The sequence below is a fragment of the Epargyreus clarus genome, unplaced genomic scaffold, assembly GCF_041222505.1.
Source record: "Epargyreus clarus isolate Ecla_fem2 unplaced genomic scaffold, WU_Ecla_fem_2.2 ptg000001l, whole genome shotgun sequence".
NCBI classification, from domain to species: Eukaryota; Metazoa; Arthropoda; class Insecta; order Lepidoptera; family Hesperiidae; genus Epargyreus; species Epargyreus clarus.
The window spans coordinates 13,375,480-13,401,888 of NW_027332209.1; the positions used below are offsets into that span (position 1 = coordinate 13,375,480).

The 26,409-nt window shown below is 35.6% G+C and overlaps 1 protein-coding gene across 1 annotated transcript in view; it reads left to right on the top strand.

The window, feature by feature from the left end:
* Positions 1-19,726, top strand: part of LOC140757609 (uncharacterized) — a 36,364-nt gene extending 16,638 nt beyond the window's left edge. Inside the window, exons 2-6 of the mRNA XM_073093448.1 lie at positions 7,309-7,513; positions 8,439-8,515; positions 13,952-14,083; positions 18,002-18,074; positions 18,957-19,726. Coding sequence (XP_072949549.1) covers positions 7,309-7,513; positions 8,439-8,515; positions 13,952-14,083; positions 18,002-18,074; positions 18,957-19,044 — 575 coding nt within the window. The 3' untranslated portion in view covers positions 19,045-19,726. The remainder of the gene's footprint in view (positions 1-7,308; positions 7,514-8,438; positions 8,516-13,951; positions 14,084-18,001; positions 18,075-18,956) is intronic.
* The last annotated feature ends 6,683 nt before the right edge of the window (positions 19,727-26,409 follow it).

A 26,409-nucleotide genomic window follows, 5' to 3' on the forward strand; every position in this document is an offset into this window, starting at 1 on the left:
TACGCAAACAAAAACAAAAACAGTCATTTTTGACAAAACGTAAAAACTCATACTCGATGGTCGAATACTGGTATCATACATACCACCTTAAAGATTCCATAAAAAAGTTTATCCACTCACTTAAATATGCATTAAAGTGAAAATAATCAAGGAAAACAGGCCTTAATTAATTGGATGTTCATATTTTATTCATATAAAAAATGGTTGCACGAGGGACCAGACAGGTAGCTTTATGATTCTAGAGATTAATTCAGTTAATTAATGTTTTATTTAAGATCCTAAAAACAAAGGAAGAGCTAGACAAAGTTTTTTCTACTAAATTCCTTTGAAGTTACTAACATTGTTTTTTGAGTAAGTTTATTTCACTATTGTAAATATGGTAGAAACGTGAATAGACTAAGGAAGCCACTCATCATCGACCCATTACTGTCCCACTGCTGGGCACGGGTGTCCTCTTACAACGAGAACGATTAGGCCATAGTCCACCGCGCTGGCAAAGCGCGGAATGATAGACTTACCTTTAAGTTTTTTTTTTATAAAAGCTCAGGTATGCAGGTTTCCTCATGATGTTTTCCTTCACCGTTTAAGCAAGTGATAATTAATTTCTAATACGCACATAAATTTGGAAATCAGAGATGCGTGCCTGGGATTTGAACCTCGGTCCCCTCGATCGACAGGCCGCATTTCTTAACCCGTAGGCTATCACTGCTTTTTTAGGAATCCACTACTACATCTATTTCCGCATAATAACAGCAATGTAAAGCGCTGCTGTAATCTGGTTTAAAGAACTTGATTAGAGAGAGATATAGGTAGAAGCTTATATAAAGTACAGGCAGTCTTCGACTTACGTCGTTTCAAGTTACGTCGAACAATGTTTTGACACTATTCCTTAAGCATAAGTCAATTGTTTCGATTTACGGCATAGGAGAATTCACTTGTCGCGAGGTCAATATAATTATTTTAAGAACTGTTGATAATAAAGTATGTACATCCTTGGTTATACATACATTTTCTTTAAATTTTGAGTCCATGTAGGTAACCTAACCTAACCCTTGAGTTTTACATTTAATGTTTTTCGAGCGTGTGTATGTCGGTATGTATCATGTCGTTGGATTCCTCTAAATTATGTCTATATATTTTTTAAGCAATCCATTTTTTTATTCTATATAATTTTCATGTTCATATTTTTAACGGGTAACGCTCGTAATTAATAATCAATCCATTCCACTTTTTACGCTACTATAGATCGAAATTTGACAAGGTCTAGTGTGAATATTATTTTTTTCCTTTTTATATAATGTAGGAGTAACAGATGAGCATGCAGCCCATCTAATGCTATTTAGCTATTACCGGCCATGGACATCTATAATTAATCCCAGATAAGATTAGATGTTACTACAAGAAGTCGGCCACAGATGTCACGCTACCTCTGAGGACTAAGCTGAAACACCTACGAAAAGTATGACTCCCTTATCACACCTTTCAACCCAGAAAACAACAGCGCTCGCTGCTGTTATTAGGCAGAAATAGGTGTGGCGGTGGTGCTGCCGGAGTCAAACCACAAAGGGTTCTACGACCTTCAAAACTTTCAGATGTCGATCTGGCAGGTAAATAATTGGATAGCTTTATTATTAACATGCGTAAATATGTCTTAGTTTAATACGGTAGTAATCAAAATACTTTATTTTAATTTTTTCAAATAAATACGCGGTCACGAGCGCCCATGGGCATTGTAAAGCCCTAAAACAAAAACTTTGACTGTAAAAGTCTATCAAAAGCTCACCCATACAATAAAATTTTCTCCCGAAAATAAATGCTTTCAAACGTTGACATCAAAGGGTTGAAATATTTTTTCGCCAATTTTCCGGAAAAACTTGACACAATAGGCCTTAATTTACTTGTCAACTCCACAGTGTTGCCAGTTAGAAGTGTGTAAACGATTTTATAAAGGCTTTATACAGATTTAGAGGAAATAACTGTCTTAATTAGTTCCTTAAAACTAATTAGCTTTTATAGTTAATGTTTGAGACAATTATGGAAATGTAATTAACTGAACGTCGGCTCTTTTCTGTAAAAATTAAATGTTTGGAAATGACTTCTCCTATAGTTTAATTTAATAGTAATATCAATATTTGTACTTTAAATTATTATACAATTAATAGTTAATATTAAATTTATTAATTTACAGACTCCGAATTTTAATCACAGTTTAAGCTCGTAGTGTCCTTTTCCCAAAATGTCCTACATATTATCCTTTCTCATAATATTTTTCTTTGCTCAACATGAATTAATATTATATTTCTTGGCAAATAAATAATTAAATAAACATGTATTACTTTCGAAATGAAAATATTTTAATTATAATACACTTAACGAAAAATTATGTATCTTCCATTTTTCAAAATGATCCATCCAAAAACTCTCTAATTCGCTGATCCTTACCTTATAGGATTTTCAAAATACCCTATTCAGGTAGAGAAAAGGGTAAATTTGTTTATTTCGGTCAACCTATGGCAAAGATCTTCACGGTAAGTCCGGGACCTTTTATATGGGCTTAAGTAATTTAATTTCATGTTTATGTTATTTCCGAAAAACTACTGAACAATAACAATAAAGTAGTTTTTTCTAATAATTCTTGTTACAAAGTTTTTATTTAAATTATTTTGTTATTTTTTTTTTAAATTAGTTGACCCTAACCGATTGAGCGAAATTTTTGCATACTCGTTTGATTTGGATGAGAATGTGTGATGAATAGCATAGCATAGCGGATGCTGCAAGATGGCAGAGCAATTATTTTTATGTAATACTAGCTGACCCGGCAAACGTTGTGTTGCCATATAAATGAATAAAATGTTAAGGGTGGACAACCCTTATCACTTAGGGGTAATAAAAATAGGCCTACTCAGACCTACTGAATATGCATATAAAATTTGGTGAAAATCAGTAAAGCCGTTTCGGAGGAGTACAGTAACTAACATTGTTACACGAGAATTTTGTATATAAGATGATATGGGTATCAAATGAAAGGGTTTTCTGCGAAATATGAAAAACAATATAGCGTTACTAAAAATGAAACTGTAGGTATTTTCATAATTAAAGTTAAGTAATTACAGTACATATATGCAAACATAATTATATTAAAATACTCTACAAGTGGTACAGTAAACTTAAATATATATATAGCTTTTGTGTGCTAAATCAAAATCACGTACGTTAAACAGATTACCGACTTAGAAACAACAAGTTTCTCAGATTAATGTTAATGTTCTAATGTTTATCAGTTTCAGGGAATTAAACTGAATTGTCTCTGTCAATACCGAGAACGGATTATTCAAAATTAATTGTAAACATACAACACATTACTACATTATGTTAGGTATTTACATACACAGAAGTCAATGTTTGGCGACTTATCGATTCCCAAAGTAAAAAGTGAAGCAACCGAGTGGCAAGTTTGGATGGGTATGGCACCACTACTGGCTCAATTGTTTGGAATTGAAAACAGATGCCCATCTATCACAGCATTTAAAACTGCTGCTACTGCAGACATAAGTGTGGCGGTGATGCCACCGGAGTCGAACCACAAATGGTTCTACCACCTGTCACATTAAAGAACTTTGTTCCAAGAACATATTTTGAACCAAATAAGACACTTAAGATTGTAAAAGATTCCAAAAACATCTTGATAAGGTTTGTTAACTAAGTTTCTTATTTAGAGAATAATAATAATCCCAAAATTAAGACAGAAAACAGTTATTTAGGGTTGAAAACTTAAGGGTAAAACAAAGGTGCATCTTAGTCATTAAACTAAGATCAGCTATCAACTATCAACGTCTCAGCATCACAAAGGAACGATAGCTAGTTATTACGGAACTTTTAATGCCTAAGTCTAGGTTCACGATACCCTTTGATAGTTGATGCTAGGTTTTGTCATTATAAAACAATAAGTGATTGCTTTAAAGGCTGTTATAGATTATGTAGTTCAGATTTTAATTACATACTAGTTCTGCCTGTGGCTCCACTCGCAGGGCCTTATTTCGAACGGCACTATTTTTTCTGACCTGAATTATGAAACTGAACATTGCTACTAATTACGATTTTGGACTATTGCGGAATTATAATTTTAATATGTAACGATTACTCATGGGATTTCAAATTCGGCTAATTTTGAGTGTTGTTTTATCGAGGTTCATATCCCAAAACCAAGTAAATAGGTTTTTACATTATATGTATCTTAACATGTGTCATAGCTACTTAGACGTCCCAACTAAAATGAGGAAAAAATGTATACCTGCTGATTTTTTGTATTTTTGCTATATTAAGTGGTCACTGCCGCCCTTGGGCATCTAAATCCAACCTCAATATACAACTACCTTAAGCCGATCACAGATGCCACCACCGAAACGTGGTACCTTTCAAACCTTTTAATATGAAATAAAAATACTTTTTTCACTCTACCCTTTCTTAAATCTACGTTAAAGTATCACATTATGTATTCAATCATGTAACGTTATGCCTATCGACGACAGAAAAGGGTCACCTCTGGCATCAAAATTTGAACATGATTAAGTGCCCAAAAATGGAACGTTGCATACCCTCTGAATATAAATAAATCCTCTTAAACTCCTAAACATAAATCCTCTTATAATTCAATATTTATAAGTAAAGGAAGGAATGTACAAGATATGGCACATATCTTTACTTATACATATAAGTAGGTAAATATTGACAAGACAGTAAATATATCGGTCCCTCTGAGGAATTACCCCTGTTATAAATAATAAATGATAACCAATAGTTGATAATTTATGATTATTTAAATAAATAAATAAATAAACGCTTTCTACACTCACAGCCCCACACTAGGATTCCCTGTATTGTGGTTGCCATGGACACACACAAAGACGAAGACAAAAACACCCAGACCCAGAACAGATATCTAAATTCATCATTCAGATATCTGTCTGGCCGGGGATCGAACCCGGAACCCTTTGCGCGTCAGACCGGTATGGTGACCGCTCCGCCACGCGGGTTGTAATTTTTTATATTCAGTAGGCAAAAATTGGTTAGATTAACAACAGGTGTACATTTCAAATTTTCGAACACTGGTCATTGGAGTATAGTTGAAAAAAATTGTTAACATCATCTCGTTATACATAATCTCTCCCTTACCACACCAGTCAAGCATATAAACTCTTAACGCTGCAGACATCAGGCAGAAATAGCCGAGGTGGAAGTGCACGTGCCTTCGAAATTTACCTGCAGATTTCTTTCATGTTACCAAATATTTTTTGTATGTTTATGTAGTATGTAAATCAGATACATATCTCAGGCATACTTCTTAACATTTTAACAAAAAAGAGTGACTAGTAAATATGCCCGAAGCGATCCGGGTTTCCTCCTTCATACAAAATAACTTCTAATATTAAACTAACCTTTCAAAATTTAATGTATCCTCTGTAGATAAATATGAATGAATAAGCGTGACATTTATGGACCTTTATATGGATCCATCTTTTAACTTTTACTACACCTACGTCTTACGAGTATATGGTGCAAATAGCAAACGACTTATCCACCTGATAAATTGCAAGCCCCGCCAATGTTTATCTGCAATCAACCTTAGAAAATAATTCGAGGATCAGAAGTGTAGCTACCCCTGAAGACTAAGTTGTTAGGACTCTACCACCTTTATATACAATGTATGAATACCTGTTTGAGAAACGGTCACGTTTGACGCTTAAACGTTTTAAACAAACGGATAGCTAAATAAATCAAAGATTAAAAAAAATACAATGTCACGTTCTAGTTTCGTCTTATCGGCAATGCCTAGAATATTTACCATTACACATTGTTAGCTCAATGTTTGTGTTAATTAATGAGCAGGTAACACATCTATTGTTTTAAATATCATTGGCATCAAATAAATATTTTTCTATTGGCTACATAGAACAACGAAATAGGGGCATTCTTAAGCCGTAGTCTATCACGCAACTAACAAGCCAGTCTAGTGAACTATGAGCATAAGTCCACTAGTTGCCCACTAGTGGACCTGTAATAAGTTATATATAGTAATACCTAACGCTTTCTACATTCACACATTACTTTACCCATCACAGTAATATGTGGCATAATATAATACGGGTGACAGTAGCCACTTACCATCAGGTAGACTGCAAGCTCGTCTGCTACGCCTATATTACTATAAAAAAATAAACTAATTTAGACCGAAAATGCTACTCAGATTCAGGTCTTTTAAGATAATAATCAGATAAAAAATTATTCAAAACGAAAATTAATTTAATTATCTACCTAGCCGAAGTTAAAACTTGGATCCTCTATCAAACTGTTATGGTGCACTGACACACGTGTCAAGTAATTATAAAACCCGTTAGTTTTATATCATCGGTTTTACCGCAAGAATTATGGACACGGCTCCAAGCCTTATTGTTTGCGACACAATGGTTCATTTATCTTGTACAAATCGACACGTGCCACTGGAACTGAAAAACAAAACGTGAATGTATTGCGGGACGGACGGACAAAACGAAAGGATCAACTTTGATGGTTCGGTATAAGCTTACGGTATTGCAACTGATACGGGTACTTTTATACTATTTTATACGATTAAAAAAAAAACGTTTTCTTCACTCACAGCCTCACACTAGGATTCCCTGTATCGTGGGAGCTATGAACACACACAGAGACAAATACACAAAAACCAAGACACAGAAACAGAAATCTTAATCCATCATTTAGAAATCTGTGGGGCTGGGGATCGAACCGGGACAATGTACAACGAACGTGCAGTTCACCTGATAGTGAGTCAATGCCGCCTGTAGACATCTGTAACTAGCACAGAACACAAGTTCTACCAGAAGACGATCACAGATGCATTGGCACTCTTGAAGACTAAAATATTTGTCTCATTTATGCTCGTAAGTCAGCCGACATCCACATCTTAATACCGAAACAAACTGCTTCGCGTACGTTAGAATCAGGTGTGTCAGTGGTACCTCCCCAAACAATACTGGTTCTACCACCTTTCACCCTTTCCGTGATTTATCCTAAGTAGAGTTGAATTCCAATATATAGTGCAATTAATAATCGATGCTTTACCAGTAAGATCTAAGTTAGAACTTCTCGTCTTTTTCTCGCAGCCTTAAAACCTGTACACGGTAGCAGTTAATCCTACGCACAAACCTGTATTTGTTTTTATAGGTCTGTGATCCTACGGCTTTAGGGCAGAAATATAATCCCTTACAATATGTACTTATAGATGAACTAATAGATCTTCTTTGTACCCAGGAGCAAGCTACTCTGCAGCACAGATCCAGGACAATGGGTTTCAAGGCCTGGACCTACTTCGCATACTGGCGGAGAAGCCCTGGATGGCCCTCAACCGCTGGGACAGGCTGCCACGCATCGTGCAAGAACTTGGCCCCAACATCGGTAACCGGATCCCTGATGATGAAGAAATGTCCCGAAATTATGATGATGATGAAGTTCTAAGGTAAGTATGTTCCACTGATGAATTAATATGTTATTACAAAACTGTCTACTTTCTGCGACTCGTCAAGAGATGGCATTAGTATTCCAAACTGCATCGAAGTTTTCTCAACATCTCGCGTATATACACGATCAACTCGTTTTGCTGAAGATCACGCTTTGCCATAAAACTATTATGTTAGTTAATAACGATGCCATCTCTCGCGTTTCTATGACATAACAGTATCACCACAAATATTCTTATCAGTACGCTACGTACTAAGTCGAAGGAATTTTTATTTTTTCAATTATGGAAATAGCAACCGAGCAGTCTACCAGAGCGTAAGTGACAAGTAGAAGATGATACATTAAATTAGGTCCTGCCTGAGGTTAGCCACAGATGCTACTCATAAGGAAGTTGAAATGTATACGGATAAGTATGTCCCTTACTACCCCTTCAACCGGAATACAGCAGCGCCTAACATTTCTGTTACTTATTATGCAGAAATAGGTATGCTCTCTAAGAAAAGACAGTAATGAGTTAAGGTTACAAAAAAATCTTCATCTCACTGTTTATTTATCAAATCCATAGCACACGGCTATACACTTTTACCACTGTCAGATAACTGTGTTCAAAAGCTGCTTGCATGTTGGTAATGCCATGGAATATCCACACGTCACCGTGTCACATTACAAAAGTAATTATTCGGTATTATATGTATGTAATGTATGATTAATAATATATAAACATATATTTATTCAGTCTCGTGCACGCATATCCACCATTTGTTAACCCATATCCTTTTACAGGTCTGCTGGAAGATATTTCGTTAGGAATAAGCAGTACCTTTGCACGACATTCTATTTATAAGTTTTTTATATCAATTATCTATGTGTGCATAAATAAATAAATAGTATATTCTGCCTTTAATGCTGATGATTGTGTTTAGGATGAGCAACAAACGGTCAGCAGTAGCGACAGCGCTGAACTCCGGCCGCCGGAGACGGCAGCCCGCGCCCGCGCTTGGTAAGGCCGTCACGCCGTATGTCGGCGTCGGTAAGCAGTCGAACTTCGCTGGTGGTTCTTAGCTTCTCCCTTGGCTTGGGTGCCCTATGCAGAAGCGCTGAATCCTGTAGATTGCTTTCTTTTAACTTAAGGGTTAACGATAATGGTAGCCTTGGTTATCTTTAGATAAAGAAACATGTTGCTATGTATCGGTATCGGTATCTAGTATACCCAAAATAAAATATTAACATAATTATTGCTTTAAGCAAAGTAATCCTTATTAACTTTTAATTTTCAAATAACATTTAAAAGTATGAAACCTTCATAGCGATGTTTATTTTTTAGAAACTGTGAGGGTAGTCTATTGATATTCGTACGGTGTAAAAATCGGCTTAAAAAGCTACGAGTAGGTAATGAATTAAGAATTAATTATAATACCTATTAACATTAAACACCTGCCAACAGTTGCGTTATTTGTTAAATCATTGTTATACATTTAAATGTGAATATTGATTCTCCGATTTAAAAATGGAGATTTTTCAAACTTAAAAATAGTTTTCAATGACTTTTAAGTTATTTTAGATAGCTTTATTGTATTCGAATACTTCGAATATAATAATAGAAATAATAAATGTGTAGAGTCATAAAATGAAATTTAAGTGCATTGAAATTATGACGCTTGATTTGTGAGTTTTCTAATCAACGGCTTACTCAAGTATTTTCATATTAAATTTAATATAGATACCAACAAATGTATGAAGTACCTTTAGTGACTGAAAAATACTATATAGAATTGAACCGAACATCACCCTTCCTGTATTTATTTCTATGCTTCTGTAAACCTGCATCCAACTTTTCGAAAGCTTATATGAGTACCAATCAGCTAAGAACCATTAGCCTTAGTATTATGGATGTCGTGTCGGTGGCTTACTGTAATAGACGCTTTGGGACAAGTTGACTTAAAATAATTCGCGATGTAGCATCGTAGTAGAAACACCAACCCTTCATCCAACTGCCTCAGGGCAGGGCCTCCAAAGCGGGGGACCTCCGAAAAAGAGATAGTATTTTTGACATTTTAAAATTTAATAGTTTTTTTGTCAAACAATATTAAGTGTTTGTTTTTCTAAACAGTGTTCAAAATTATTTTTAGGCTGCATATTTTTGAAAGAAAAAAATATTCCATTTAATTGGGAAAATAATTATGGGCCTTCGCACCTTTAAATCCGGCCCTATCCTTTCAATTGCAATAAAACTTACTATTATAACTTTATTTTTCACGATTTTCATTTTTCAAAAGCTTCAAAACGACTTGTCCCGAAGCGTAGGAAGGCATTACTGTGACATCTAATAATGCAATCCAAATAAATGTGACATATTTAGAAATATTTTTCTTTCTTACAACTATTCTTATAAAAGCCCGTTGTGTATATTGTACACTGTATACATCATTCTGTCTAATGTTTGCTAACCAAAAATCGAATTTTGACAAAAATTAGCAAACATTGTCAAATGTCACGCAAAACATTAGATAGATTGATTACTAAAAACGGGGGTAAGTCTTATATTATGCTCTTAATATGTATATTATGTAATAGTATATAACTATGTAATAACTTCATACCAATAAATAAAACACGCTGATTGTTACCTATTTGCATAGATTAGTAAAGATACTTCGCCGCCTTGAAATTGAATGAAGCCGCAAATAGCTTATTATAGTAAGTTCTTTTTTTGAATTCTTGACAAATAAAAACATTTTTAGAGAATATTTACGAATAAATAACTAATACTGCGTAATTTACATAATAAATAAATACTTAATTTATAATAATAATTTCAAATATTTTAGGGACATTTAGCACGGAGACGTGGCAAAACTTTTTTACGCAACTATTTCAATTCTCAAAACTGGGTACATTTTCTTGTTAGGAGTGAGTAATCTTTACTAATATATGCCTATTTAATGATAAAATAGTAAGCATGCATTAAATTAAGTCTATTTGACATATGCAAATGTGGCATGCAAGTGTCCTGATAATAAGTTATATTGCCAACAGACATGATTAATTATCTTTATACTAATGTAAGTGGTGGCACTTAAAAAAATCGATTGTTAGAGGTGTGTGAGAACACAGCCCTACACACACATACTTACACACCCTTCGAACCAAAAGATAGTAGCGCCAATACTATTAGATAGATAAGTGTGATACAAAACAAATACAGGGGGGCAACCGCCATCTTTTAAAAACCATCATAGTTCAGGAAAGTTTTATTTCCTCCTTCATCAGTAAAATATTCCGTCATACACAGTTGAATAAACTTGAACCCTTATTAATTTTTCGCTTATCCATTGTATAAAAACAGCTGAATTTGTCATATTTTGCTTAAAAAGTTAAGTTTCCTGCAAAAAAAGTAAAAGTATGATTAAAATAATATTGTGTTAAGAGATGGTAGTAACTCCCCAGGTCAGTGGTGATAGTGTTATCGCGAACCAATAAGGATTCTGTCACACACCGCACAGGTGATTGGGATTTATAGCGCGAAGCAGTTCTTGCATTTCAAAATACCTAAGGGATGCCGGCCGTTCATCCGGCGAACGTCATACTCCTTAGAAGTAGCACCGTATCTGTGATCAACTTCAAGTAAATCTTCTGTTCTATATATTACATACGCTTATCACTTATGGACGGGAGTGGACTCCTCAATGGGGTTAGATACAGATAAAAGTGGTTAAAATGTGACTACCATCAAGCGAACTGCACGCCCACTTCCTTCACTTCCTTCAACCTCATGCAAAAATCCTTTTGGAAAACGCAATATTAGATTTAAAATAAACCTCCCCTTCTCAAGTTCTCGATACCGTTCGGATTGCACCGTATCGGAGCCCGGAATTATTGGAATACCTCCCGTACGTACGGAATCCGCGTGTAAACAAATCTTGTCGTTCCATGTTAACAGTATTCGTTTTTCGCTGAATAGCATTTATTACTATTAAGTAGAAAACGAGGGTAGAATAAAATTTAAATTTTGGCAGCTTTTGCGCCCACGAATTTGAAGATATGAATGACATTTTTAGGCACTTTATTTAAAAGAAATTTGAACATAATGAATAATAATAAAACGCTTTCTACACTCACAGCCCCACGCTAGGATTCCCTGTGTCGTGGGTGCCATGGACACACACATAGACAAATACACAAACACCCAGACCCAGAAACAGAAATCTAAATTCATCATTTAGATATCTGTCTGGCCGGGGATCGAACCCAGGACCCTTTGCGCGTCAGACCGGTATGGTGGCCGCTCCGCCACGCGGGTCGTCAGAATGAATAATGAATGGTACGATATAATCATTGTATGATACCTTTTTTTGCTGATCCATTGTATTAGACCAGATCCAGATTACATGCTTTATTTGTCTTATGTGGGTGGTCGAGAAAATGGCTCCTTCTTATTAGCAAAAAATGTCCCCCTGTACCTATATTGTGCCTATGGTACCTACCTGTCCCTCATATCCGCCGTTATCACATATTTACTACAGATATAATTAAAATACCAATCTGGACTACTCTTCTTGGACGACTCTTCTTTCTCTTTAACAATAGGTTGAAAAAAACATTCACATAGGAACCTTTATTTTCGCCGACCTCGACTACACCACTTCTTTTGGACAACAACAAACCCACGCTGCTGCACCTATGATCCAAACACTATATAACTAAGAATCGCTATACTATCTAACATGTTTATCCTAACTCATACTTACATAATTTTTTCACTTATAATCCTTCAGGTCACAGTATGATCCCTTATGAGGCCGAAAACTGTCAATCAATAGACAAATATAACCGTTTCCACTCACTTACGATCCCATAAACTAGCTCATATAACTCCTTGATCGACGCGTGATACTGACGTACGAGTCTGAAGCATAAAATTACCCCGACGTAAGATATAGAGGCATAAATTTACCAAAGACACCTCGATCAAGTAGGCCGCCAACTTTCGGTTTTATTTATATTACTAGTGGTGCCCGCGGCTTCGCCCATATTTTAAAGAAATAATATGACATACATAATACGGAAAATTTAACCTGCATTGGAATGACAATGGTGCCATCTGTCGAAAATTGGTCTTACCAACTCCCAAACCCTCGTGGGCTCTTGAACAACAACTTTGCAAAGATCATCACTTGATCAAATGCATAGTTTCCGATTCTATAACTACTTACGAATTAAAAATGAATTAAAAAAACATTTTCCCACGGACTAAATTGTGAATCTAAACCATTCTCAAGTCCCCTTGAACACACACAACAAATTTCATCAAAATCAGTCCAGTCGTTTAGGTGGAGTTCAGTGACATATACACGCACATAAGAAAAATATATATAAAGATAATCTCATTAGTTTTCATATTTTCCTACAGATACTGTGTAAGTGATCTAATACTTCAAAATGATAATAATAATAACCTTTATTTATCAATACATAATGTACATAATATAATTGCTCTGTTATGTCTATCACTTACAATAATTTAGCAGCAACAAAACGTGCGTTAATACATAGTTAATATAATGTTTAAATAATTAAAATCAGACACACTATTCTACGAATGTTTTACCGTCTTATTCTGCCCCGAAAATACGAAATTTTCATAGCTTTTATGTACTAATTTATTATCCGTTATTAATAAATCAATTTCCAATTAATTTGCCCGACATTAAAGATCGACATTAAATATATTCTGCCTAATAGAAATTGTCAAATTGATTGATTGACTGTTTCTTAATAACGAGCGTAAATTGTTTGATTGTGATAATTTCCCTGTTATTGTTATGAGTAATTTCCTCTATATATATTGTTATTTTCAATTCATAGACACAACATATATAATTCATTTATAAGTTGTAGATATGTATAACAAGAGCTAATATAAGTGTCTGTTTGTTATAACCACCCGTATGAATGGGCCATAAAGTTTAACGGAGTATTACCCGTCAATTATTATATGACACAGATTTCATAAATACGGACCTGTACGTCATATTACGTAACTACTTTTAAACAACATAAAATAACTGACAACAAAACAAGAACAATGACACGAAATAGTAGTTTCATCCAATGACATTCCTTTTTTATAGCATTGGTTCCATCCAGATAAAGCCTTTGTTTTCAAAATATTTAATAAAGTTTGGTTTTAATGTTTCTAATTGAGCAAGTAAGCATTTATTTATTATATCAAGAATGTTTATTTATTCTTCTGTGAGAAGAATTACACACAAATAAGGTTTAAGTTTGCGAAGAACCACCTACGGTAGAAATATATTTTTTATCTTAGATTTAGCTCAATCCCAAACAAAGTTTAATCCCTCTAATCCTAAGATTAGTAAAGATATTTCCTAGATTAACCTATATTAGCTTCTTAAAAAGATAATCCCGTCCCCAGGTGTGCTCAACGACGTTGGTTCCTTCTTCGACTCCCTGCGAGACAACCTGGAGACCCTGGCGTCCCTGTCTCCCCAGCAGCGTAACAGCTTGTTCCAGGATACACCCACTGTAGTCCACGCTCAGGCTTCAGGTGAAATATTTAGATATAAGTTAGATGATCTATTCGTTCTTGTAGTTCCGGGATCAGAATAGGCCTACGGTATGGCCCTACCTGACGTAAAAGACGACGAAAAGAGGGCTTCCGGGGTCGCGGGCGATAAGAGTTACGCTTGACTGCGACCCTGGGAAGGACGGCGGTAAGTGTGGTCGCATACCGTCGTACGCACCAGACGGTGTGGCGAGCGTCATGCTCAGCTGGACGGAGCCCGACGGGGCAACGTGCTAAAAGGACTCCAGTTGCGTTCCTTTTGAGATATTGGAGTCCTCAACGCAGCGCCGAGGACGGCCACCGGGGAGATTCAGTGTGGTAGACATTCCACATAAAACTGTGTTAAAGGAGGTCACAAATTGTTAAAAATATGTTTGTATTTGTATTTATTGACTTGCGTAAAAACAACAAAATAAAATGAACTTGATTCATAAGTTTAACGACCGCTATTTTGATAATAAACTTTTATAGTTCTTGGAATAGATAATACTATGATTTATTGCGTATTTTATTTTGTATGTAACAAATAAACTAATCAGTTGACATTCTAACTTACGTTCCGAAGTGGATGTGTGTAATTTGAATACAAATAACTTGCAAATTAGTTTCCTGAATGGATTGTAACGAGGAAAATTGGTGTCTACTGCACTTGATATCGTGTACTTGATAACGTAATTTAAAGGTGGTTGGACAAATATGGTTCGACTAACTAAGCTTATATAGAACAGATTCTAGATGAAGCTAATCACGGATGCTTTGTTATTCAAGACGGTCGCTACATATGAAAGTCAGCTAGCATCCACAACCATGCACCGAAACACTGCACCGTGTCACTCTAGAATTGTTTTGTTTTTCATAATAAAGTAGCTAAAGAGCATGCAGTCCACCTGATGATAAGCTACTAATGCCCATGGACATCTATATTCAACCCCAGAAAACATTATATTCCTATCTAAGGTCTATAATGGCTCTACCACAATTTAAATAGCTCAAAATAAAAGTACATTACTTCTATTTCCTCTTCATTGTGCATTGTCGTCAATCCATTACTGTCCCACTATTGGGCACGGGTCTCCCAGAATAAGAAGAATTACGTGTCTGAGATTCGAACCTCGGACCCCTTGATCGAAAGGCCGAGTTCTAACCACTAAGCTATACACCGCATGCCGCTAACGAACTACTGATCATATATTAGTTGTCTATTATATTACTCCGTCTGTGGTTTTATATATCGTCGTATAGTAGCTTCGTAGTATTCAAATAACATAGCACGTTCTTGTTTTTCCGCTTCCTACTATAACGGCCTTTAAGGTCAAATCCTTAGAGTCCGAATTTGTATGCAGGACGCATTATGCTTATAAGATGAAAGTTAAGGCTGGTGAACTGACTTGAACTGTCTGGTTAAGGTTCCGTATATTTTCCTTTATCCTTAAGGGAAGTTATAAAAGTTATAATTTATTTTTTAAGAGTTCATAAAACTAAACATATGTGTCTGATGGTATGATATTAAAATTTACAGATAAAAGATAAGAGTCCAGAGAAAGAAAAAGTCCTTCGTGGTATGACCTTATAATAACGGCAGCGTTAAGTGCTACTGTCATTTGGTTTTAAGGCTTTAAATTAGGGAGATACATTTATACCAGGTGTTCCAACTTAGTCCTCAAACGTAGCAACGTGTGAGTCTGTGGCTGGCCTCAGATAGGCTGCTAATCCTATCTGGGGTTGATACAAATGTTCATGCTATTTCCCACTAACTACATGCTCCTTATTTACTTCTATAATATAACTAGAGAATTATTATAAAAACAAAACACCCAACTACTTAAAAAGACAGCCTACGTCACTGTTACAATTAATTCTAATAATTCTACGACACTTCATATTTTACAATCCGTCAAGACATTTGGGGTGCAGGACACGCCAAAGAATCATTCATCAGAGGGGGAAACCTTCAAAAGGTACCCGACGATGTGGGAGCGACGCCGGGTCATGTGGTATTTTTACCTCACTAAAAAACCCCCCCGGTGGCCGTCCTCAGCGCTTGTTGGAGAACTCCGGGATCTCCGATCAAACACAAGGAGTCTTCCTAACGCGATGCCCTTTTATCGGGCTCTGCCCTGGGGGGAGGAATTTACGCTCCTCACACATCCCCTAGTGAGTACGACGGTATGCGACCACACATACCGCCGTCCTTCCCGGGGTAGCATACTGGACGGTTCGAGCTCCCACTCTTGCCGCCCACAACCCCGGAAGCACCCTTTTAGTCGCCTCTTACGACAGGCAGGGGATACCATAGTCCTATTCTAGTCCCGGAAAAGACATCCCTACCTGTAATACCACTAAGTAGACTGCATTTTCAGCTATCACAATATCATAGCTAACTTGCAAATGTCTATATTATACTACATATTTAGGTTGACACTATCACGGCACTAACAGTAACTTTTCTAGGGCATCTAATCGAACTGTCTACAACTCTCAAGTTTGTCGTATAATGCAGCATTCGATATCAAAGTTTAATTAGTTGCATGTCCAGATGGACATACCAGGTTCATTGTAAAAGTTATCATATTCCAACTTTTCCAATAACTTAATAATCCGCGCCTGTTTTAGATCTGAATGTAAGTTTTATTTGTTAGTCAGTTAAATAAGTTATATATATATATTTTTTTTTTATAATATAAGAGTAGCAGACGAGCATGCAGTCCACCTGATGGTAAGTGGCTACTGCCGCCCATGGTCATCTGTAATCAACCCCAGATAAGATAAGATATTCCTACCTGAGGTCAGCCACAGATGCGCCGCTACGCCTGAGGACTAAGCTGAAACGCCTCGGAAAAGTCTGTCTCCCTTACCACACCCTTCAAAGCGGAACACAGCAGCTCCTAACACTGCTGTTATTAGGTAGAAATAGGTGTGGCGGTGGTGCCGCCGGAGTCGAACCACAAAGGGTTCTACCACCTTCATAAGGTTATATGCTGAGATTGATGTAGTAATCGAGCTTGCAATCCATCATTAGAACCCTTTGTGGTTTAATTCCTGCGATATCACCGTCACATCTATTCCTGCTTAATAACAGCAGCGTTACACGCTGCTGTGTTTTGTTTTGAAGAGTATGGGTGACGTACTTTTCCGAGGCGTTCCAGCTTAGTTATCTAGCTACCCATCTGGGTACCCACTGCCACCTATGGATAGCTGTAACAGTTCCATATTGAATACCAGTTCTGTTTGAAGCTAACAAAATGGACGTAATGGCCATAGTGGCTTTGCCACCATGCTGGCTCTATCACCTTTATAAGAGAGAAAATTCTTAGGGGTCCGTACGTCTTTATTTCGTAAGTTATGACCGGATACTTCAATGATGACATGCCTTGATTACAATTCGATGATCGTGTAACCCTAGGGTTTATTTATGACGTCTTTATATTAACACACAATAGTAAGGTACTACAGTTTTTGGCAAGTTTGGCAAGTAACTGGTCGGCCTTGCCCGCGACTTTATCATGACTAATCTTAGTTTTTCTGAGCAGGATAATGAACACTCGTTGACATTTGTTTTATTACCGGAAAAAAATCACGGACTAATAAAATATGACACACTTATTTCTGTTTATGAATAGCACTATTAAGCGCTGTTGAGTTCTATTTTGACGGGTATGGTAAGGAAACATATTTTTCGAGGCGTTCAATTAATCCTCAGGGGTTGCGGCGTTTCTGTGGCCCGCCGCAACGTGTAACGTTTTGTGCATAACTTATTATATTTACTAACCAACTTTATGACGTAGAGTTTAGATGTTCACTCGCATCTTTTTTCCAAACTCGCCACGCGCACCAAAAAGAAGCATTAATTTAAATCTAGAAAGGATTGCCCAACGCTGGGATTAAAACGTATATTTGCAGGTGGTGGCGGCGGCGGCAGTGGCATGCGACGGCTCCACGCTCTGCGCCCGCTCAGACCTACTGGTAACATCAGGTGAGGATATATTAACGTACAGTACATAAAGCATTCCAAATTAGGCCCCAGGAATAGCAATGAAAATTCATCAAATGACCCCTTAGTTAACCAAACTCTGGAGGTCTAGTTCATATTGTGCTCTACCAAATTAACTGCATATTTCTTAATAAAACACTAAGTATAAGAAGTATGAACGCAACTAAAAACAATAATAGTTGAGGAGCCCAAGGGGGATTTCGGGAGCATCTCGAGCGCGTCAGACTAAGATATGGGAGATACCTTACACCCTCTAGAGTATCCTAAACCATAAATGAACTTTCTATGTCGGGGGTTTTCACAGTCAAAAAAAACGATCACTGGACATGCTCAAGCGCGGTCAATTATCTTTTTAATATATAGGAAATAATGCTAGAAAACGGGAAATCATCATAATCTGCCGATCACCACACGTCGTAGTGGAAAAAATAGTAATTTTGAAAAAAAAACTGTATTATTATGCTATCTGATAGTGTCACTTATTAGCATGAATCCCTTGGAAATAATGATGTATCACAAACAAAAGGAAAAAGCTATTTTTTTGGAAAATACATTATTCTTCATACATTCTCATATATTTTTTTTTCTAATTGTCAGAATAAGAAAACACCCAACAAATCGAAAAATATCATATAACCTTTTCTTAATTCTAACGTTTTATCTACGCCAATCAATCATTGACGCTCGAGTTTCTACACATTTAGCATCATGGGCTCCCCTACTATAAGTCGTAAGGCCATGATTTACCTAAATTGAGAGTAATGTTATAATGAAACTCTACCACATAATTTTGCATGCCTTACGTAGAAAAATAATAGCAATACCTTGTAAATGTAATATTATCTAAATTATCGTTGTACGTAGATCTTACAACCGCAGATCGGACGTGGAGGCGTACCCGGGGGCCAATCGCCACGACCCTGGGCTGCTGTGGACCGGCCTCGGACGGTAGACTGCCCACACACAAACCAATATACCACCCAACACACGAATATGCGCCCAAACGTTTGCCATACGCACACAAAAGTTTGACAAACGATCTCGAAATCACGCCGCTGGCTTACTACGCGCCAAAAAACTTTATTTATATGCCGAAACATCTTAAAAATAACCCAAATTTAAACGTAGACTTCAGAAACTTTTTCGATGACAGTTCAGATAGTAAATATGACAACATCAACTGCTTAACTGATTACTGAAAATAGATATTACTTGCTTCAAATTAACCTAATTTAATGTAAGAAATGGCAACTTAAAGTATTAACCTGTTTGCAAAATATTAATATTAATAAAATAGTAGGAATACACTGTTATTTGTCTACAATGTTACGTCATAAATATTTATTATAATTATGTATTTGTTATCTCATAGAATATTACTTTACTGTTGTTTTCATAATTATGTAAGTAGGATTAGTATTAGTATTACATTAAAAATCTTCAAAGATGCTTAGGTATATTTACTTCCAATTTTTCTTGCACCGGTATAATAATAACTTAACTGCACCAAATATCGATCAATATCTATTTATACAAATTTTGATCTCTGATCTAGTCAATTAAGTTTAATGTTCGCCAGTTTAAAAATTAAAACTATAAAGAAATCATCATTAAATAATCAAATTAATTAATTAATTTAATCATCATTAGTCAAAGATTTATACGTAGTTAATGCATCGATAACAAAAAAAAACATTTCTTACGTTCCTCGCATAAGAATTGCTTAATTAGCTTATATTTAACTGTTATAAATAAATAATGTATGAAGTCTAAAAAATGTGTTTGTTCTGTAATATATCTTTATAATTAACGTTATATTGGTTTTTACAAATTATTGTTTTGGAAATATTTCTTTAACATGAATTATTAATTATTAATTTCGTCATTTACGTTGTAAAAAATATTACAATAATTTGGCGTAGATGTTTGATCATTTTCAAAGAATGTTAATGATAACATTACTTTTAATACGAGAAATATTCTAGTGCATTCACAATTGAGTTAAATTCAGAACTAATCTGTGTTATAATGTTTGATTATTTAATAATGTTTTAGTTTAGCAATAAGCTTATTAGTATAAATTATTAATTTATTAGGCGTGTGTAACTCTGAGCCGATTATAATATCCATCCCGTAAAGAAAAGTAGCTGACCTGCAGCTCAACTGTACTAAACAGCCCATAGCTCAAATAAATTATTACCAAACCAATGTTTTCACAGTTACAAAAATTAAGTGAATTGTAGTAACAGTTTGCATAAGTACATCTATGTTTAAACTGTAAATCAAAATTGGTACAACTTGAGCTGAGCTTGTCGCATACACCTACTCGTCTGCAATGAGTTACACATGCTATTATTTTAATAATTATGAAACTACTTGATGCAAATTAATAATTAGTCAAAATATTATAGTAATTGATAACTTTAATTCTTATTCGGATTTCAATGTAAGAATCCTTGATATTGACTGATATTGTATTTTGAAGCTTTCCTTGAGCCTAATGCGTCTGTTAATTTATACTAAAAACATAATCATTTCATCATTATGCACAGACATATTATGTTTAAAATAAAATATATATTATGTATTTTATTGCCTAAAATAAAAACCTAACGCCGTTATCTACTTTATTCATAAAGTCGTCTTTGTCTTATTTTTTGTTTTGTCAAAATCAAATATTAATTCCATGTATATTTATTCTAATGAGGAAATGATTATTTTACCTAAAATAACTATATTTTGCCGTTAAAACCTCGATATCGTCCATTATCTACGTATGTGAATAATTTCATCATCATTGTACTAGTTATTGTGCGATATAGTTTTTTTGCAATACATCATGTGTAGTTAAAATAAATTATTCTCCTTGTAGCTGCAATTAATGTCAACTTAGTTAAGCGACTTTTTGGTGAACAGAATCAATAAAAGTATTACAGTGCCGATGAGTTTTTATTTTAATATATTGTCTGTTGTAACATTTACTTTCCCTTCCTAGGCACGAATCTCCTCTCAGGGAGAAAGGGTTTTAGACAAAAGCCTACCACGGGTTGGTAGACTTCTCACATCCTTGAGATTTATTTAAAAACAGGTATTCAGGATATTCTATTAAGGAAGTAATAATTATTTCTAATACGCGCACAACTTTAAAAAATACAGCTTGATGCTTGAAATTTTAGCCTCGGACCTCCTAGGCTCACTCCTCACGGCTTTTGATTCTACCTAACATGAAACATTATCTAAGAATACAACCATATCCATAATTATAATGTAAAAACTTATATTTTACCATACCATAATTACCATAATTTTAACTCTTGTACGTGAACTACTTCTAAATGGTCTAATTCTAAATGGTCAATGCCACCTTTAAGCAGCCGCAATCGACCTCAAGTAGGATTGTAGTCTACGTGAACTTAGTCACAAACAGTGGCGGATTTACCAATAGGCTGAGTAGGCTTCAGCCTAGAGCGGCATTTTTTTTGGGGCGGCATGTTTTTTTTTTTTGGGGACCCAATCGTTCTTGCCTTAAACGTACCGTGTCACGAACGGCCGCGACGAGCAAAAAAAAAAAAAAAACGGGAACCGTGTCAAGGGGAAACTAAAACATGACAATTGTAGAAGCAGGGGCGACAAAAATTGTACAGCCTACACCTTATTTTTTTTAAAATCCGCCACTAGTCACTAATTATTATAAACGCTTCCCCGCTAATAATCCAAATTCACCCACAGTCGCATCTTCCTTTTCCAAGACTTTGTGGGTAATGTTTTGGTTATCTACATGTTACAACCTTATCGCCACACGCACCACACTACATATAGGTACACTAAGTTATGACATATATTGATTACATTTACCCCAGGGCAAGTTTATAGGTATTTTTCATCCCGAAGGTGTCAAGGAATATCAACTTAAGCAGCAGCGAAACCTTCATACACTTACCTAGTCGTAAATGTTGTATATCCCAAAAGTTGAAAAAAAAGAAAAATATGAATGATTCTATTATTCAATCATAATATATAACATTAATCGCTATAGATAACGATAAAACAGCTCATAATGACCAACCCAATAAAAGGTAATGACGTGTGACGAACAACATTATGTACTTTGGCTAACAATACAATATTATATCATATTTATAAATAAGCAATCTGTCCTTGTGTTGTGCGGAAATTGCCAATATCCTTTTCCACGGTTTTTACCTCATTACGTGAATACCTAAATGTTTCAAGACTAGGCTAGTCATAGGCTATCACTTCTGGCATTTACTGGAATAACTTTCGTCACTTAGCATATTTTTATCGAAGGCCTATCGTAATCTTTAACTGCTTGAATTAAATAATCTGTACTATTCCCAATAATATAAGGAGGAAAGATTTGTATCTTGGTATGTATATCTATACATATAAATAAAATTGGAGAGTCTGTTTTTAAGATTGATATAACCGCTTTTTACTACATGCATATGAAAATACATATGGTGCATACACCAAAATAACATTATGTACAATTTTTGTTTGTCTGTTTGTTTGTTCTGGCTAATCTTTGAAATGGTTGGACTGGTTTGACGGGACTTTTATTGGCAGGTAGCTAATGTAATAAGGAATTACTTAGGCTACTTATATTTTAAAACTAGCTGTGCCCCTGTTTCTTTTTAACGCGGGTGAAACCGTGGGGCACAGCTAGTAATGCTTCACCTTACTTATGTAGAATTGCAGACACATTTTAATGGAAAATCCTTTATATTTTCAATCCTTACTTCCTTACTCCTTACTAATATTATAAACCCGAAAGTAACTCTGTCTGTCTGTCTGTCTGGTTGTCTCTTCTTCACGCCTAAACCACTGAACCGATTTTAATGAAATTTTGTACAAAGATAGTCTGAAACCCGAGAACGGACATAGGATAGTTTTTATCCCGGAAATCCAATAGGAACTAGGAATGGCGATCTAAGATCGATTAATGGGAGAATCGATCTTTTGGACAAAAAAAATATATTATTTTAATCGATATTGGTAAGCATTGAATCCTAAACTATGCATTTGATCAAGTGATGATCTTTAGCAAAGTTGAAGGTACGAATTTTGAGTTTTATGTATGTTAGTATGTTACATTTATTAACGCGGGCGAAGCCGCGGGCAAAAACTAATAATGTAATATATGCATTTTAACGCGATTGAAACCGCGGGAGATAAATAGTATTCAATAAGTGCCTCCGTTAAAAAATACCTTTGGTAATTCTTTGTCTGTTTGGTCAAATTCATTGAATTAATAAAATAAAGATTAATAAAGAACAAACGAAGATAATTTTATTCCTAATGATTTAAAATTGGTTATTTTCGTTACATCTTTCTTTATAATTCGTAAGTTAATCTGATGTTCAAAAGTAACATTAAAAGTCTAGACTAGAAGCCTGGAGCATAAACTGTTTTTTTCCGATACGCTGAATTAAATTGAAAGGATGCAAGGAAAACATGCACACAATCTTTACTATTTTATGTAATGTAGGTAATTAATTAGCATATGACATTAATAGAGCAACTACTCAGCCTGATTGGCATCGATTCGCATCAATGGCATGTCAAGCCGATGTTAAGTTGTAACAGCAGCCAACGACCTGGCATTTTAATGCAAATAAGTAAGCATCAAGTAAACATACTGCAGTACATATGTGCATATGTGCCTTCAAAGCAGAATAAGTTCTTATCTAAGCGCAACACAGCAGCTATAAACATAGTTTTCCATTCATCCATTCAATTTTACCATCTTTAAATTCATATTATTATCAATATCTAGGTCAGACCTTGTCAGAACTCTCTACACCTTTAAGAACATTTTTCAAAGAATTCTCAGATATACAGGTTTCCTCGCGATGTTTTACTTCACCATAATCAGGCGATATTTAATTTCTAATACGCACATAACTTTAAAAAATCAGAGGTGCGCGACTGGCCTATGAATCCCGGATCCGTCGATCGAGAGGTCGAGTTTAACCACTAGGCTATAACTACTTCAACGACGAATTTACCTTTGACCTTTACCTTTTAGTTATATCTTTGACTACCTATCTCCTGGAATGCCAGCCCCGGGCCTCAGAGCCCAGCATTGGAACATAAAAAGGTTGCGGAAAAATTAAATATACGCACTAGTCGATGTTTATGATCACAAAATAAATAACACAGCATTGGTATGTTTTACGACATAATAATACGAAATTGCTAGTAGATTAGTAGATACTGAACATAACATGCCCAAAATAGATCTAATTGAAGACACGGATGTGCCCACCAGTATCGGCCGATCGGCCATTGAAGGCCAATTGATGGCAATTGACTGACCACGCCTAAATAGACACCAACTGTTTGAACTAATAAATAGAATTGAAATGACTTCCTTCATGAAAAGACACATCTTTTCATGGAATAATAGGAAACGAGTAAACGAATAGGAGTAGTTCAAAGATGATAGAGCTCTATGTGGTTCGACTCCAACGGCACCACCGCCACACCTATTTCTGCCTTATAAAACCGCTGCTGTGTTCTAGTTTGAAGGGAGTAGTAAAGCAGACATACTTTTACCAGACGTTCCAATTTTGTCCTTAGTAGGAATATGTATATGTTAAGGGAGACATACTTTTCCGAGGCGTTCCAGCTTAGTCCTCAGGGGTAGCGGCGCATCTGTGGCCGACCTCAGGTAGGAATATCTAATCATATCTGGGGTTGATTACAGATGTCCATGGGCGGCAGTAGCCACTTACCATCAGGTGGACTGCATGCTCGTCTGCTACTCCTATATAAAAATGTCCTATCCTATCTGGTGTTGATTACAAGCTCGTCTACTTCTATATTATAAAAAAGGCTATCTTATGTTTTTGAGACGCTATACGAATAGGAATTCTGAAGACCGGCATCCGCATCCTTTGAAGATGATGCCTTATCTAGGGTTAATCACAGACGTCGAGGGGCGGCAGCAGCCAGTTACCATCAGGTGAACTACATGCTGGTCTGCTACTCGTATATCTAAGAAAGTGTACTCATTGCAATGTGTGCACTTTGTCATACATATTAAAGGCCCCATCACACTTCCTCCGATAAAGAGTCTGTAGTTTCCGGGGGCCCTAATAGTAAATAGCTGGTTTTTACTCTTTAATTGAAAACCCCTTATAAACTTTCAATGCTGCATAAGTATATGATGCACAATATGATTAATTTCAAATATTTAATTGTGGTATGAGAATTATTTTGGGTATTTTCCATTCGGTATTTAGGGAAGTTTTAATTATTTTTTCGTATTGATCATAATACCGATTATAAATTTATTATTATTAGTCTAATGAAGATGGCTCATAAATTTGCGTGGTAAATATTAATTTGTCTCAAGGTTATAGAATCACGGAGTTCCGGCTATAAGAAACCTTGTTTTTTTCCTACTCAGATACCTTTTAATTCCCCTACCTCGGAAAAACGACCACCATATGAAAAACATCACATGCCAATGTATTTTTAAATATTTTTATGAACAACAATGTGTTGCTCTGGTACGCTTTCAAGGCTATGGTAAGGAAGACTTATCCGAGGCATTTCAACTTAGTCCTCAGGGCTAGCAACGCATACGGCCAACCTCAGGTAGAAATTCTTTATTATCTGGTGTTAATCATAGGTGTCCATGGGCGGCAGCAGCCACATCACATAAGATGGACTGCATACGCGTGTCATCATGAACCCATTATAGTCCCACTGCTGGGCACAAGTCTACTTGTGAATTGGTAGACCTCACATACCCTTGAAAACATTTTTTTTTAAGATTTCTCAGGTATGCAGATTTTCTCACGTTGTTTTCGTTCACCGTTTAAGCAAGTTTGTTCAATTAAAGCAAGTTTGTTGTCGTTTCAATTAATTTGTAATACGCATATAACTTTGAAAAATCAGAGGTGCTTGTCTGGATTTGAACCTCGGAACCCTCGATGAAGAGGCTGAGTCTCTTAACCACTAGGCTTTCACTGGTTTACATACGTTTAGTACGTCTATATTATAAAAAAATCAGATGTCTCCAAAATTGACCTACCCAGACGGCATCACAAATTGTAGGTATCGTATATTACCAAAGCCAATTCAGGAGCCACATTTAAGATATTATCTGTGTACTCAGCCTACTCATATCCTAAGACAACAAAACCTTTTTTATAGCTGACTAAGCTCCGTACTAAACTTAGTTTATATCCTGACGATGACCATGCTTAGTCCTTTCTGTTCGAATTAATAATGTAACTATTTGATAATTATTTAATAACTTTCAATAGGTATCTAAAATAATTAG